The 17,759-nt window shown below is 36.6% G+C and overlaps 1 protein-coding gene across 1 annotated transcript; it reads left to right on the forward strand.

Moving 5' to 3' along the window:
• Positions 1–249: 249 nt before the first annotated feature.
• Positions 250–3,415, forward strand: LOC136227340 (auxin response factor 18). The gene is made up of 4 exons (XM_066015981.1): positions 250–498; positions 624–1,722; positions 2,199–3,088; positions 3,179–3,415. The coding sequence occupies exons 2-4, from the start codon at positions 631–633 to the stop codon at positions 3,246–3,248; spliced, it is 2,052 nt and encodes a 683-aa protein (XP_065872053.1). The 5' UTR covers positions 250–498; positions 624–630; the 3' UTR covers positions 3,249–3,415.
• Positions 3,416–17,759: the final 14,344 nt, after the last annotated feature.

Consider the following 17,759-nt stretch of genomic DNA (forward strand, 5'->3'; position numbering starts at 1 on the left):
AAAAAATAAAAAGTGGAAAAGGAGTGAGTAGCACGCGCTAAGCAGAGAGCAGTTAAGAGTGTAGTGAACTGAACCCACCAGAGTTTTTTTTTTATATGTAAAAGGGGAGAGAGAGTGTCGGGTGGGTAACTTAAGATCTGAACAAAGAAAAGTAAAACGAAAAATCAGGAATTTTTATAAAATTAGAAGAACCCAAAAAATCATAGGATTGGATGAATTCCACCTGAATAGTTTGTTTTGTCTTCTGGTGGAGTATTTCATTTCAGACCCTAAACTATGGAATTACCTTTTTCAAGAAATAACCTTTCTTTTACAGACACACACACACCTTTCCCTGTTTAAATTAAATTCCTCCTCTCTCTTTTCCCCTTTCTTCTTCAACTTTCCCTCTTTCTTCAACCCTTTTCCTTTTCACTTGTGTTTCTCACTCTAACTTTTTCAATTCCAACATAAAGATTGTTTCTTTCTCTTCCTTAGCTGCTCAAACATAGATATACAGTGAGTGTTTCTTTTTCCCTCTTTTGAGATTTTTTGATGACTAGTTAGTGAATCAATTCTGTTATTGGTTTTTGAATTTGAACTCTAATTCTTAATTAATGAAGTTTTTGTTGTCAATTTTTCAGGCTTATAATGATTAGAGATTTTGGAGTGATGAAACCTCAGAGAATTGGAGAGAAGTGCTTAGATTCACAGCTATGGCATGCTTGTGCAGGCGGAATGGTGCAGATGCCACCAGTGAACACCAAAGTAATCTACTTTCCTCAAGGACACGCTGAACATGCTCAAGCCCATGTTGAATTCAGCCATTGCAATGTTTCTTCAATGGTTCCTTGCAAGGTTTCTGCAATTAAGTACTTGGCAGATCCTGAAACTGACGAGGTATATTCCAAAATTAGGCTAATTCCTTTGAATGAAAGAGATTTTATGTTTGTGGAAAATGGTGGAGGAGATGATTGTGATGATGGATTGTTCAATAGAGCTGAGTCTCAAGAGAAGCCTGCTTCATTTGCTAAGACATTAACTCAGTCTGATGCTAATAATGGCGGCGGATTCTCTGTCCCTCGTTATTGTGCTGAGACTATATTTCCTAGATTGGATTATAGTGCTGAGCCTCCTGTGCAGACCATTCTTGCCAAGGATGTTCATGGTGAGACTTGGAAGTTTAGGCATATATACAGAGGGACTCCTCGCCGTCATTTGTTGACTACTGGATGGAGTAATTTTGTGAATCAGAAGAAGCTTGTAGCTGGAGATTCGATTGTGTTTCTGAGGGCGGATAATGGGGATCTTTGCGTGGGGATTAGGCGCGCGAAAAGAGGGATTGGGGTTGGAAATGAATGTCCATCCGGGTGGAATTCATTTGGGGGGTATCCAGGGTTTCTGAGGGAAGATCATGAGAGTAAATTGGGGAGGAGGAATGGTAATAATGGGAATGGGAAGGCCAAAGTGAAGGCTGAGTCTGTGATTCAGGCTGCAACTCTTGCTGCTAATGGACAGCCCTTTGAGGTTGTTTATTATCCAAGAGCAAGTAGTCCGGAATTCTTCGTTAGGGCCTCAGCTGTGAGGTCTGCAATGCAGACTCAGTGGTGTCCAGGAATGAGGTTCAAAATGCCCTTTGAGACTGAAGATTCGTCCCGGATTAGCTGGTTCATGGGGACTATTTCTTCTGTTCAGCTTTCTGATCCCATTCGATGGCCTAATTCTCCGTGGAGGCTTCTACAGGTAAATTCATACCAAATTCTCTTGCTGTTGGTCATTCATTTCATGTATTCAGTTTGTATGTTCTTGTGAATGGTCAAATTTGCTAGCAGATCTGAAATTTTGGTTACTGCTTTAACATTCTAGTAATTTATTTTGAACATTTCAATTCAATCATGTATTTTGTGCTGAGGTCTTTCAATTTGGATGAAATGTTGTTTATATGATAAACCTTCCACGTTTTGGATGAAATGTTGTTCTGGTAAGGTTTTGAAAAGCTTACTTACCTTATATAGATTATAAGGATATTGACTCACTATTTATCTGATCAAAATGCAACGAAAACGTGCAGTTGAATGGATTGTTTCGCGCCTAAGAATGAATGAGTTGTTTTCTTTTGTGTCTGAAATCTTGTGAAATTGCTTTGAAATGCTGTAAGCTGATGGTTATCTGTTATGTGCAAAACCTCTTGTATTGTGTTGATGAATCTCGATTTTCAGGTAGCATGGGATGAGCCAGATTTACTCCAGAACGTGAAGCGCGTGAGTCCGTGGCTGGTTGAGTTGGTATCAAATATGCCTGCCATTCACCTCTCCCCATTCTCACCTCCAAGAAAGAAGCTGAGACTTCCACAACACCAAGACTTTTCGTTAATCGGACAACTTCCGTTGCCATCATTTACCGGCAACCCTCTTAGTTCGAACAGTCCCTTATGCTGTGTCTCAGATCACATTCCTGCAGGCATACAGGGAGCCAGGCATGCCCAATTTGGGTTATCTTCAGCAGATGTTCACTTCAACAAACTGCATACGAGCCCCTTACCCGTTCATTTTCAACAGCTCGAGCATACATCTCGAGTTCCCAAATGCAACTTCTCCGAAAACACTAACAGCAATGAGAACATTTCTTGCTTGTTGACAATGGGAAATCCCACAATGGACGTAAAGGAAAGTAGTGAAACTAAGGGACCGCACATCTTCTTGTTCGGTCAGCTCATTCTCCCAAGTCAACAGAGTTCTGAAAGCTGTTCTGGTGACACAAATGGGAATAGTTCATCTGATGTAAATCAAGAGCGGACAATGAACCTATCCGATGCTTCTATCTCCGCATTTCATCAAGCTAGTACACAGGAGAATTGGTCTGAAGAAGGGTCTCCGTCGTACAAAGATCTCCAGAAAACTGATCTCTGCTTGGAGACTGGACAGTGCAAAGTGTTTATGGAATCAGAAGACGTGGGTCGAACACTCGACCTTTCAATCTTCAGTTCTTATGAACAGCTCCACGGAAAGTTAGCTAACATGTTTGGCATTGAGAATTCTGATGTGCTAAGCAATGTGTTCTATAGAAACGCGGCAGGTGCTATCAAACACACAGGAGATGAACCCTTTAGGTACTTGTGATGTTTACTGATTTAGCAACATTCTGGATTGTTTGTTTAATTTAGAGTGTTCTTACATTTGGTTGTAATTGTTCGTGGCAGCGAGTTCTTGAAGACAGCGAGGAGGTTAACCATTCTTACAGATTCGGGTAGTGACAACATAGGAAGATAGAGAGAAGGAGAAGCTTTAATTAGCTTCAATCAATTGTACAGTCTGGGAACTACTGCTTCGTCTTTTAGTTCTTACATTTTCATCTTGTTTTGTTTTGTCAAATGTAGAACACCTTAACTTTCTTTCTTTCTATATATATCAATTGAGGTTTAAGCTCATTTTGCTAATTTGATTCGGTTATTCATATCTACCATATGTTACCACGTGTTAGCTGATTTTTCTTCTAAAATAGTTATGAAAACGGTGGTATTTAATTAATGGGTTGGGAAATAGAATCCATAAATAGAGATTCCCATTGGTTGACTAAATGTTATGAGTTTTGGGTAGATCTAGATTGGGATCCTAGGGTGTGTGTGCACTCATAAATAGATTAAGAAATAATGATATTTAAAAAGTAATTGTAGAGTTTGATGTTGTTGGATGAAGATTCCAAGAATTTATGTTAGATGATAGTAGATCAAGTAGTCAGGTTTTGAAGATCCAAATGTAAATAAATTGTTGGAAAGTCAATTTCCTAACTCAACACTTATCAAAACAGTCAAACATTTGTTGCATTCCCAATAATTATAAACTCCCTAATACTAATCATTTTATTTTCTTTTTTCTGATTTTTTGGTTTCCCTTTTATAGTTCATTAGGAAAGAAAATCAAAAATAAGTTTGTAAAAAATTAAATAAAAAGAATGTGTATAGAAAGTTTTAAGTTTGAAGTTTTTCACTGACTGTTGTTTTCTCCAAAACAGCTAATAACCGCAATTTTACATTTCTAACCAAACATTATATAATTTTAGTTGTTTAAAGAAAAATCGTTAAAACACTACTATGAAAAACTGAAACAAATGCTCCATAAATATATTTAAAAAGAAAAAATCAAACATATCTTTCATTTCCTTCTTTTTATACCTTGTTAACTAGTAATTATAGTCTCTTTTTCTTTTGGAACGGGAGGAAAGAAATAAAGATATGGGATAGAATCTCTATACTATCATGGTTAACTATACTTAATACTTAGCTTATTCAATAAAAAAAAGTTACTTTGAGGGGATAGCGGGTGTGTATATATCTCTATTAGTTTGATCATATTGAAATATCTTAATCTCTGTCACACTTTTCTTTCCATTCATACTCTCTCCATTTTGACAAAAAAAAAAAAATGTTACCAAAAAAAATTACTTGTCATTTAAAATAAATTCAAGGTTGATAAAATTTAAGATAACATTTGTATTTTTTTAAACTCTATCACTATATTAATGTTAGAATATAATCAAATTAATAAAATGTTTCATATTCCAAAAATATATATTTATAGAGACATCTAATTTAATAAGATAACATTATTATTAAGACATTTTAAAAGATATATATGGATAAATTTATTATATCTGCAAATTTGAATTTATTTTTCTTAAAATTTCCCTCATTTTTATACTAAGAGAAAGGTTTAATGTTAATGGAGGCTATCTTAATTAATATAAAATAGTTTTGACATGGAAAGTAGAAGTTTAAGAGAAAAGTATTAAGGATAAATAATTTTTTCTCATAACCTAATTAATATTCTATTTTTTTTATGAAAACCATAAACTATATATATATATATATGGCCAACGATCTGTGGAGCATCTTTTAGGCTGGTCTAAACCGGGGGAAGGGTTGGTGAAATTAAATACCGATGGCTCGTGTCTTGTGGACGGCAGAATTGCTGCTGGAGGGGTTCTGAGAGATGCTGGGGGCAATTGGGTGGCTGGTTTTTCTCAGAATCTGGGGATGAGCTCTTCCTTTTCTGCTGAGCTCTGGGGTATTTTCTCTAGTTTCAAATTGGCAATTGACCTGGGGCTTAAAAGACTGCTTGTGGACTCTGATAACCTTGAAGCAGTTAACATGATTGCTAATAATAAAGCTAAGTACTGGAGTAGCCGTAACCTTGTTAATGAGATCAGAAGTTTGTGATCTTCTTTCGAGTCCATCTCCTTTTGTCATGTATACAGGGAACAGAATAGGGTGGCTGACCGCCTTGCGGCTGATGGCCATGGAAGGATGCAGAGAATTTCAACCTTCTCTTCTCCTCCGAACTTCCTTTGTGCGATCCTGTTGGATGATTGGGTGGGGGTTAGCTTCCCCAGGCTAATCCCGGGTTAGGTTTTGGTTTTTCTTTTGTTGTTTTTCTTTTCCTTTCCTACCAAATAAATAAATAAATAAATATATATATATATATATATATATATATATATATATATATAATACAATATATCATGCCAATTAGGATGCTAAATAGGGAGATTTATATTTTACATGATGATTATTATTATTATTATTATTATTATTATTATTTAAATTGTGATTAGGCAGGTCTAAAAACATGTGATCACATTTATGGCAAACAAGTTGCATTGCATGGTATTCATTAAAACATATATAGTTGCAATTGACCAAACCTATACATATGAGAAAGAAAAATCATATATATATAGTTGTCACAAATACATTAGTTAATTAAATGAAAATAATAGTAACACACTTAATCGGTCATTTAAAATAAAATAAATTATAGTTTATGATGGACTGTGGGTAGGGATAATTTATAAAACCATAAATTAGGATCCTGAACACGTTGAGCTCCTAAATGAAATGGTTAGGTTCAAAAAATTCAACAGTTGAAACCCATTTTGGTGCCGCAAATGTAGAACAATACAAACAAATATTCATCGGGATTTGCATCATCATTTATGAATTAAACACCTTTTCAAGTCAAAGAAGGAACAACCTTTTTTATGTCTTTCTTTTTTATTATTTTAAACTTACTTGAAATCATGGATGTCGAGTCATTATTTTAATCTACTTTATATATTTCAGTTCTTCATGTCTCTATTAGTATTATTTGGGAGATTTTTTCTTTATTTATTACTATAAAATAATCAGAATCATGGATGGATGTCGACCGATTATTTTATTGATTTAGTATCAATATAATTATTTGAGATAATGTTTATATTTACTCCTAAATAGGAAATTTGTATCTTTAATGTAAGAACTAATCAAATTGTAATTTGTATATATTAACGTTTTTAATTTTAAGCAATTTCAATCTATATAACAGGATGAATGATGTAGATTAAAATCGACTGAAGGTTTTAATCGTAAACCAACAAAGAATCCGATCTTCTCAAGCTAAACTTGAAGGTTGAGTTAACCCAAAGGATATGAAAATCCCAAGCTCTCAATGGAGGCTATAGTTTTAAATTTATCAAAGTTGAAGAACATTACAAAGAGAAGGGTTTAAATACCTTCCAACAAAACAAGGGTAAAGACCAAAACCCCATGAATAGGGTTTTGGGGGAAGGCATATGTATGAGGGTAGAATGGGGAAAGGAAGAGTTCATGGCAATCTAGTAATAAGAGGGTAATGGTAAAACAGTAAATAAAGAGTAACAGAATTTGGTCCCTTCAAGGTGAGAACTTGGAGGAGAAGTATTCTCCTTGACAAACACGCCCCGCGTCCTAGCGCTACGCCTCGCGTAAATGTGTTCCTGAACTTGGGGATGTTGGCTCGTACTCATTACGCGCGGCGTCATGAGGGGTACGCCCCGCGTCAGTAGGCTCCTGACCTTGATGGCTTGGTGGATGGGAATCTACGCGTGGCGCCCAAGGTGCACGCCCCGTGTGTTTGACCTTCTAGGAAGCTTCCTGCTCAACATTGCTAATCACGCCCCGCGCGTTACTGGTGGCGCCCCGCGTCCTCGCGTTAGTTGATCCTCCTCCCATGACAGCACTTCCCACGCCTGGCGTCTAGCTAGACACGCCTCGTGTGCCCTCTGTTTTGACTTGGTCTTCGCTCTCCTTAGGTGGGTTCTTTCGAGTAGCTCCTCGTTGCTCCGGGCTCGGGTCTAGGGATAAGATGCCCTCATCATTCTCCCCTTCTTTGAAAGAGTCGGACTCCGTCTCGGGTACCTTATCTAGCAACGATCCCTCCGGCTTCCACAAGCTCAAATCCTGCACGTTAAAAGAAGAAGACATTTTCCCAAGCCAATTGGGAAGGGTTAGTTGGTAAGCGTTAGCACTGATTTTCTTTGTGATCCAGTAGGGGCCATACTTCCTCGGCCTCAATTTGCTACTCGGGGCATGGCTAAGTCGTTCCTTTCCCAAGTACACCATCACCTCATCCCCGACCTCAAACTGCACATCTCTTCGGTGTTCGTCGACTTTGGCCTTGTTCTTACTATTTTTCTCCTCGATGCTATGCCGAACCTCTTGGTGCATTTGGTGCTAGTCATTGGCCAAGTTCTGATCCGCAACACTCTTCTTCTCCCCCTTCGGAACTTCCCCCAAATCAAGCGAATGGTTCGGGGCTTTGGTGTACACGACTTCGAAAGGTGATTTTCCGGTGGTTGAACTCACGGCGGAGTTGTAGGCGAACTCGTCTTGGGCAAGCACATAATCCCACATCTTGGGTTTGTCCCGACACTTGCTCCTCAATAAGTTACCCAAGGTCCGGTTGACCGCTTCAGTTTGCCCATCCGTTTGAGGGTGAGCTGTGGTACTAAATTTCAATGTGGTCCCGAGAATAGCCCAAAGAGTTCGCCAAAAGTGACTAATAAACTTGGTGTCCCGATCTGACACTATACTCTTTGGGACCCCATGCAACCTCAACACTTCCCGAAAGAACAACTTGGCGATGGCGGTGGCGTCATTAGTTTTCCTACACGGAATGAAGTGTGCCATCTTCGAGAATATATCCACCACCACAAATATGGAGTCCATACCCCGCTGAGTCCTTGGTAGTCCCAATACAAAATCCATGGAGAGGTCTTCCCAAATGGTCTCCGCAACCGGTAGGTGCATACGTAGTCTGACATTAGTAGTGTGCCCCTTGGATGTTTGGCACGCCTCATATCGCTCCATGATGTAGGCCACGTCCTTCCTCATTCTAGGCCAATAGTAGCGGGAGCTAACCGCTTCAAAGGTTTTGTCTCTCCCAAAGTGTCCCCCCAACACCCCTCCATGTAGCTCTCGGATCACTCTTTCCCCGATGGACGTGTTCGGAAGGCATAATTGGCTACCCCTTATGAGGAACTCATCCACAAGTTGATATCCTCCCTCTTCGGTACCTCTTCTACATTTCTCCCATTCGAGCCCAAAGTCCGGATCCTCCTCGTATTCTCCCTTAATGTGCTCAAAATCCACTAACTCTAAGGCCACAGTTTTCAAGAGAGCTACCCTTCGGCTTAAGGCATCCGCCACTTTATTCTGTTGACCCGCTTTGTGTAGGAGTCGATACGAAAACTTATCCACGAAAGCGGACCATCTAGCATGCATGGAACTCCGGAGTTGTTTTTGACTTCCCAAGTATTTTAGGGCTTGGTGGTCGGTGTATAACATAAACTCTTTCCCGATGAGGTAGTGTTCCCATGTCTTGAGAGCCCGCACTACCGCATAGAACTCCTTGTCATAAGTGGCCCACTTCTGTCGTGAATCACACAATTTCTCACTGAAGTACGATATAGGCCTCTTCTCTTGCATTAACACTCCCCCAACCCCGACTCCACTCGCATCACACTCAACCTCGAAGAGTCAAAATTTGGAAACACTAAAACCGGAGCGGTGCTTAGCTTTTCCTTAATCAAGGCGAAACTGCTCTCTTGCTCATCTCCCCACTTGAAGCATCTACCCTTCTTCAAACACTTGGTCATAGGAGCCACGATAGCGCTGAAATTTCGGATGAACCGCCTATAGAATGTAGCCAACCCATGGAAACTCCTAATATCCCCAACTGTCTTCGGAGTCGGCCACTCCCGGATAGCTCTCACTTTCTCTTCATCCACTCGGATACCACTCCCACTGACCACGTACCCAAGAAACACCAAGCTCTCCATCACAAAGTCACACTTCTTAGTGTTGGCAAAAAGTTGGTTTTCCCGAAGCAAAACTAATACGGCCCTCAAGTGCTCCACATGCTCCTCTAGCGTCTTACTATGGATGAGAATATCAAAGTAGACCACCACAAACTTCCCAATCACCGGACGTAATACTTGGTTCATCAACCTCATGAAAGTGCTCGGTGCATTGGTCATCCCGAATGGCATCACTAACCACTCATATAGTCTGTCACGCGTCTTAAACATCGTCTTCCACTCATCTCCCGCCTTAATCCGAATTTGGTGGTACCCACTCCTCAAGTCGATCTTCGAAAAGACCTTGGAACCACCCAATTGATCAAGCATATCATCAAGTCGGGGAATCGGGAATTTGTACCGAATGGTAATCTTGTTGATGGCTCGGTTATCCACACACATCCTCTAAGACCCATCCTTCTTGGGCGTCAACAAAGCCGGTACAGCACACAGACTCATACTCTCCCTAATATAGCCCATTCTTATCAATTCGTCCACCTTCTCCTTCATCACTTCACTCTCCTTGGGACTCATCCGGTAGTGAGGGAGACTAGGCAAGCTAGCTCCCGGCACTAGGTCAATGTGGTGTTGGATGTCCCGTAGGGGTGGCAGCCTATATGGTAACTCTTCCGAAAAGACGTCACGGAACTCATTGAGCAATCTTCCCACATCTTCCGGAACTTCTTCAGCTTCGCTTCCTACCCCATTCGTCGGTGTGCTCGATTTCACCATCACTATATAGACCGTTTGGCTTTCCTCACACTCGTTAATAAACGCCTTGTGAGTTGGATGTTGAGCGATTTCCGCAAGTGCACGGTATACGCTTGTAGTAATAAAAGATATCGAACCCACAAGGAACGCTTTTTAACTAAAACCTTATTTAATTCAGTTTTATTCACGTGTTTAGGTTTAATAAAAGAAATTCGTTTAATTGATTGAATTGGTTCGGGTAAATTAGGATTAGATAAGAATATTATATCGAGTTTAGAGAACAGTTCCGTCTTGAGATTTTGATTACAAGACAGATACTTCCGTAATTGGAATAAATAGAAGGTATAAAACTTATTTTCATAAAGCAAAGAAAACAACTTTAACTTTGGAAAGATTATGGACATGTAATAATATAGGAATTTATTCAATTAAATGGCTTTGAACCGTAGAAATCTCTCTGGATCGGAGCAGATTTCTACCTTAATCAAACTAGTATTTTATATCTGATAAGCCGCGATCAGCGATCATATCATCCATAAAAACTAAATCTGTCAAGTGTTCAACAAAGTTCTTATATGAATAAGATGGAATAGAGCGTTTTAATAAAAACACCAATTTATCATTTTGAAAATCATTTTGTTAGAACAATATCAAAATAACAACAGAAAGAATGTATTGAATAAATAAGTATATCATTAATGAAATGTGAATCTTCACAAGTTAACAGAGAAGTAGAAACATGGAGAGCATTGCAACGAAAACTTTGAGATCCGGGTTGTCAATCTTTCCCTCAAACTCCGTAGGTTTGTCAGACCCCATACACTTCAGCCGTTAATTCTTCTCGCTGAATCTTCGGAATAGAGACTGGTCAGTCCACTACCAGAATGAAAACTTATCTCTGGTCTACCTTTGAAACTAAACTAATACTGTGTTTATAACTAATCTAATAACAACTTGTTTATAGCAAGTTTGTTTACACATAAGTGTAATCTAACTTTCTGACTCATTTCTGAGTCAAAGTTTCTTCAACATAACAACTCTCTAATTTCTCTAACTATTTTCCAACATTGATTTCTTGAAATGGATCACTTATTTATAGTTGGTGAAGGGTTGTAAATGAAGGGTCGTGTCCGCTGGTGAAGGGTCGCTTTTATCCAAACGAACATACGCGTTTCTTGGATTTAAACATGTGAAAACTGTGCAGAATTCTTCGCTGTCTCATATGAGATTCTGTGAATCTCAGTCCCGACAGGGGGTGCAGGAAAAGGCTGAAAACTTCGACTTTGGTGTTTGAGATTTAGAAAGTCGCGACTGAGATTTTGAGAATCTCAGTCTCGACAGGGGCTTTTCTCCCCGTCTCTCGACTGCTTCTTGTCCTCCTTGAGCGTTCTTCTGACTGATACGTATTCTTGGTACGTTTTTTAGGTTTTTCCTCCATTTTAGCTCCGTTTTAGCTCCTATTTGGATTTAACCAAATAATTAAGTACCTTGCATCAAAGAAGTAAATAAAGACGTAAAAGTATTCCAAATGAATATAATTAGCACGATTTCAATGTAAATTTAACGTATTTATATATGATATTTTAGGTATATTTTGGGCTTAACAAACTCCCACACTTAAGCTTTTGCTAGTCCCGAGCAAAATTTCACTGAATTTATTCTTTAATCAATCTCTTTATAAATAGAACATATATCCATATATTCCTCTTTAAATTAGTTAAACCGAAAAGATAAACTTTTCATGGTAAATTTATACGCAAAGTATCAAACTAGCTAGTGTGAAAGAGATATATCATTCGTCTTGTATCTCAATTTTTATATTGAAGTATTCGGGACGGTGTAAGCATGCATGTTTTTTAATCTTTCGTCTCAGGCAATTAAAAGCACAAAATTTCCTTTCCCAAACCTAAACTATTACAAATATAGATTTATTAAGGACTTAGGTTTAATATATTTGCTTAGTCACGCCCGTCATAAGGGTGGTCGCAATCGTGGCCAAAAGTAAACCGTACTTAATGTTCTTCCCTTTCATACCTCGATTGTGATAAGGTTGGTCTCAATCGTGGCCAAAAGTTAAGAATACGACTACTTGATTAAATTAACACGAAAATAAAATTGGGAAAGAAAAATAGCACATTCATCCTATATTGACTTGAAATTCAACATGTATTATGGCTAAAGTTTCCTTAAAAACTTCAATTGGTTTTTAATGTAAGACGAAAATCATATCGAGCTAAAAAGCTAAAGTTGTTAGTTTGATTTATGCCTATAAACCTAATTGAAAATTGAAAATAAGATTTATATTTATCATGAATTCATGATATAAAATAGAGATTTGAAACTAAAGAAATTTTACTTATATACATTTACTCAAGACGTTTTTGATAAAATCGTATCGGAGATTTGTAAAAAATATTTGTAAAAATATTGCCCGTATAGAAATATTATTTCTACGAATAATGATAACCTTAAAATATGCTTAACATTATTTTGAGAGTTAAAGTGTTTGAAACATATGAAAAATACATTTTGTAAAAATTTTACGTTTATGAAAAATTGCCATCATTTTTGAAAAATGTTGCACAAATAAAAAATGTTGCATATTTGTTTTTGAAAAATGTTGCATTTTATACTTTACTTAAAATTGAATAACAACATGCATTTATACTTAAATAAATAGCATTCATTCTCATTCGTTGCATTCATTCGTACTTAAAATTAAAAATGAATATGAAATATCTCCTCCCACACTTAATTTGGACCATGTCCTCATTGGTGCAAAAAGCGATAAAACACGAAAAATAGTACGAAATAAACCATACGAATTAGAATTGAAAAATATAGTACCATAACATTCAAACATAATAATAAAGAGAATTGTACCAAACATAACTAGAAAGATTGTACCAAACTTAACACAACATAATAAAAATAACGAAAATGAGTTAAAGATAGAAAGGATAAAACCTATCAAGGTGAACTCGGTGGTGAAGGCGTAGTCTCAACTCCTTGGCGTCGGAAGAAAGATAGCAACCGGCGACGAGTAGATTTGTGCTCACGTCTCAACGTAGTGATATTGGCATCCACCGTGTTTATCCTCAAACTCATTTCGGTATTGTTGGCAACAACTTCATCTAACCGCAAATTCATGTGACGGTTATGCTCGTTCATTTGTTGCAAAACACGTTGCCATCCAACTTGCTCTTCATCATTCGGTTCTACATTTGCTTGCTCGTTGGCATTAACATCAACATGCTCCTCCTCCTCCTCTTCATCAAACTCCTCTTCAGCTTCCTCATCATCATCTTGGGCACCCAAACCTTGAGAACTCGAAGCTTCACTACCCATGGTAGCGAAAACACGTCTTGTACGAGCTTCATAAGAGATAAAGGCGGGCGGTCCTATTTTCTTCAATAAATTGGCCCTTTGAAGTGCCGTGAGATCCAATGAAGGTAAACCAACATGAGGCATATTGTGATAATCCACCAATTCACCCCGAGCACCCAAAACAATGCCGGTAATTAAATTACCCATTGGCACTTGCTTATTGAGGGGACTTGGAAGCTCGAACTAAATTAGTAAATATCATCTCAATACTATCAATGGTCAAACCCTTAAAAATACTATCCAACACAAACAAATCACGAACTTGCACCTTTGAACTTTCAACCCGACCAAATAAGGAAAATGATAAAAACTTGTGAAAGAAAAAGATACAATCATCCTTAAGCAATTTACTAGAAGTGTTCTTTGGATTAAAAACATCTAAACCGGTTAAAGAGTGCCAAACCGTGTGTGAATTAAAAGGCTTTGGTTTGGAATAAAAATTCCGAGTATGAAAACCAAACCATCGGTTCATTGCCGCATACCCGACTTCAAAACGAATCCCATTATTTCGAAAAGAGATAATACCTCTCTTCTTATCAAAGGTTAGAGTTACCAAAAATTCCAAAATATGCGACTTATTACCAAGAAAACGCATACTAGCAAATCTTGTCCAACCAAGAACGGAGAGATATTCATTAATACGGTTGGTAAAAGAAAATATGTTTACTGTTTCGGTGTCAAGGAAAGACATGTCGACGAACACCACTTCGCTATTAGAAAAACGGCGAAATTTGCGTCCTTCGGCTTCCATTGCAATATCGAACGGTGCTCCATATTGAACCCGTAATCTATTGACTTCAGTGGCTTTAGTTTTGTTAGCAACGGTCTTTTGTCTAGGCATTTTGTTTGTGAAATTTGGGGAATGAGATGAAGAAAATATGAAAGGATGAAAGGAAGAGTAAAAGATAATGGTGGTGATTTAGGGAAGAAGAAAATGAATAGGGTAAAGATTTATGGGAAAGGTGAGTGAATCTTTGTGTTGGGAAGAGTAAAAGATGAGTGATTGGTGTAAATAGAGGTGGTATAAATAGGTGTAAGTAATAGGTATTGATTAGGATAGGGAATAGGTATGTAAAATAGAGTAGGAATAGGAAAAAATGCAAAAAAAACCATCCAAATCCCGTCACATCAGCCGCAAGTCGCGACTGAGATTTTGAAAATCTCAGTCGCGACAGCAAGCTTGTAAAGGGGGCGAATATTTTATGAAAAGTTGCTCTTTTGCTGTCTCAACTGAGATTTCAGAATCTCAACTGAGATTCTGGAATTTCTGGGTAAAAATTGGACTGTTTTTGACAATTTGAACATGACTAATTCAATTCCTCTTGTAATTAAGTGACATTAATGCTATGTATTAATTCCTGAAACTGAGATAAACAAAACTGAAACATTAAATTAAAGGAAAACCAAAGGTTGTTCCTTAATTAAAAGAAATGAATGAAATAATTAATGCACTTTATTAATCATAATGACCTATTAATTACTTATCAAACATATGTACACAAAAACAGAAATAAATCTATATACATGAACATCAAACATATGTACAGAATTATAATCAAACATTATAAATTTAAACAGTATCCCTATGAATTAGAATATGTTTTATTCTGGCCCTTTCTAATTGTTCTTGAACAAAAACTTCTCTTTATTTGAGAGAAAGAAACCGTGGACCGACACGAAAAACTCGTTTTATGATTCCCTCACTTTCCGAGAACTCGTAATCAAGTAAGGGAAAAGTCTCTTTATTAGTCCAAGGAATAGAAACTGATCCTTTGGTTCCTAGGATTATTCCACATATAATATTCCCAAACTCTATCGTCCGATTCGTCGAACGGGAAGCGGCAACTAATCCCTCCATCAAAATCTGTGAGGAATTAACTATGTTGCTTTGGAAAATATCTCCTAAAACATACAAATCTCTATCTTGGACGACACTACTTCGGACTCGACCAAATAGTCTATGACAGAGAAATTTGTGCAAAAACAGCACGGAGTTAGAATTTATTGATTTGTTGTAGGCAAGACTTGGATTGAATCTCCAAAATCCCGTCAACATTCTCCATATATCTGTAGAAGTCATATCTCTACCAGGATGATGTGGAGTGGTGTCCCGTGGTGGGAAATCAAACCAAGCATGAAGTTCAGGATATCCAAAAGTGAATATCTTACCCTCACAACGAAAACTGAGACGAACACGCCTCTTTGTTGACGAAACAAACAGTAGACAGAAACTCGAATACCCAATTTCCAATAATAGGAAACTTTATTGATGCAAACTTGGTCCATCCTAAGTTTGTCAGATAGCGATTCATATCATCGCTTATCCCGAGTTCTTTGTTCAGGAACTCATCCAGATACAGCATGCCACAGAATTGTGCATATCTAAACTGAAAATAACGTTTCCCCTCATTATGATTGTAGATTGGAAACCATGCTCCATAGCGAGAAGAGATATCAATTTTCCCGCTTTGAGCAGAAGTGTTCTTCCTAGCATTTTTTAGAGATTTGGTCATGTTTGTGAGATAAGATGGTGTCTGTAGGATTTTAGAACTGAAGGAAGAAATTCAGAATTCTGAAAGAGATGAAATAAAATGGAAGAATTCTGAACCTACAGGAATATATAAGATACATAAGTGAAAGGTTGTGTCTGTTAAAAATAAAAGATGTCAGAGTGATACCTCTTGGATTTAACTGACAGAATTTTTGAAATCAGATGTCTGTAATCCCTTACAGTTATTTCAAAATGTTTAAAATACTGAAAATCTCAACTGAGATTTCCGGAATCTCAACTGAGATTTCTAGATATATATTTTTCTCAAAAACACTTAACACTTTATGAAAATAGATTTCAAAACATGACTAAATTTGATTTTTATTTTACAAAACTTATTTGTACACAAAACTAGAAATAAAAATTAATTGTATAAAAATGAAAATAAAAGTAAACTAAAAATAAATAAAAATAAAAATTATGAACGAAAGATAAGAAAAACTAAAAATTAAAAACATGAAAACTAAATTAATTAATTTTCATAGAACAAAAGATATCTTATTGAAAATTATGCGTGTCATGGTCGAGAAATTGGAATATCGATCGCGACACATCTTGTCCATTGGCAAGGAATGCTTTGCATAGGTCCTCCCTAGTTCTAGAATCTCGGTTGAGAATAAAAATTCTCAGTAAGTTCAGAAATTTATAAAACTTCAAATAAAAATCACTGTAGAGATTTGTTTAAAAATCTCTATACAATCAGAAACTTAAATTATGTGTGATTTTAATTCAATTGAGATTTCTTTAAATCTAAAGACACTTTCCTCATTAAGTATAAATATTTAAGATACATAGCATATTTTCAATATCTTTCAATGATCACAAAATTTTTTATTTCTAATCTAAACATTATTGCTAAACTAAAGATGAATATAAAAATTAAACTAAAATAAAATGTAAAAATTAGAATATGAAATATTAAAAACTAAAAATGAGATAATCCTTAAGAATTCTCAAGGAGAATCAAAATTATGGACAGAGTCAATTATCTAGACCGGTTCTAAATAATGGTTCTGTCTACTTACCTGGGAATAATTTCAAGTGGGAATAAAAGAAAGTAGAAATGTACCCCCAACTTGAAATTATTATTATATATATTTTTTCTCTTATTTTTTTTTTTTTTTTTTTGCATTTTTTAAGCGCTTTCTTTTTTAGCGTTTTCTCAATTTAAGGATCTAATGATTTCGGTTGAATGTCCGAACTTCTGGTTCTGGCCTCGAATAAAAACTACGCACATTAACTGAAACTTTCAAAACTAGTGTAAAAATCAACAATTCATTCCTGGGGGATAAGATAATTTCAAGGACTGTATTCCCAATTCCTACTTCCTAATATATCTGTCTGAGAAAAGTTGACCGGCTATTTCTTGGAGAGATAAATGTAGATGTTTAAAGAAATGATATGATAAAAGAAGAAATTATGTGGGTGTAATGTAGGAATTGAATAATTTTTGTACAAAGCGAAATGATGTTTTGGTGAAAAGTTAGTATATAGAAAAGAGGTAAATGTGTTTGGGAAGAGATTAAAAAAAATTTATGGTAAAACCATCTGTTATGTTCCTGACAAGCTTTTCAAGAATTTTCTCTTCTATGATGTATCTGCCGGCCAAATTTCTTTTATGTAGACTCCTTCTGTAAATTTTATTGATAATCAAATCTCCAGGTTATCTTTGAAAAAAACTTAGATTTTTTTTTATCTGCAAATATCAAATTGCAAACGTTAAATAACAACGAGGATTCAGTCCTAGTGACCATCCTAAAAAAAACTATAAAATAAATAAATACATATACTATAAACCAAGGTTCGAAATAAAACACGAAAAACATAAATTTTTGTTAAAAATTTGGCGTTCTCCGGCAACGGCGCCAAAAACTTGTTGAGCGATTTCCGCAAGTGCACGGTATACGCTTATAGTAATAAAAGATATCGAACCCACAGGGAACGCTTTTTAACTAAAAACTTATTTAATTCAGTTTTA

This window comes from Euphorbia lathyris, chromosome 4 (assembly GCF_963576675.1).
Source record: "Euphorbia lathyris chromosome 4, ddEupLath1.1, whole genome shotgun sequence".
NCBI lineage: Eukaryota > Viridiplantae > Streptophyta > Magnoliopsida > Malpighiales > Euphorbiaceae > Euphorbia > Euphorbia lathyris.

Excerpts from the sequence above, each read along its gene's own strand:
- LOC136227340 (XM_066015981.1), top strand. The coding sequence starts at position 631 with ATGATTAGAGATTTTGGAGTGATGAAACCTCAGAGAATTGGAGAGAAG. Across the intron at positions 1,723-2,198 it reads CTCCGTGGAGGCTTCTACAG|GTAGCATGGGATGAGCCAGA; the intron begins GTAAATTCATAC and ends CTCGATTTTCAG. Across the intron at positions 3,089-3,178 it reads ACAGGAGATGAACCCTTTAG|CGAGTTCTTGAAGACAGCGA; the intron begins GTACTTGTGATG and ends TGTTCGTGGCAG.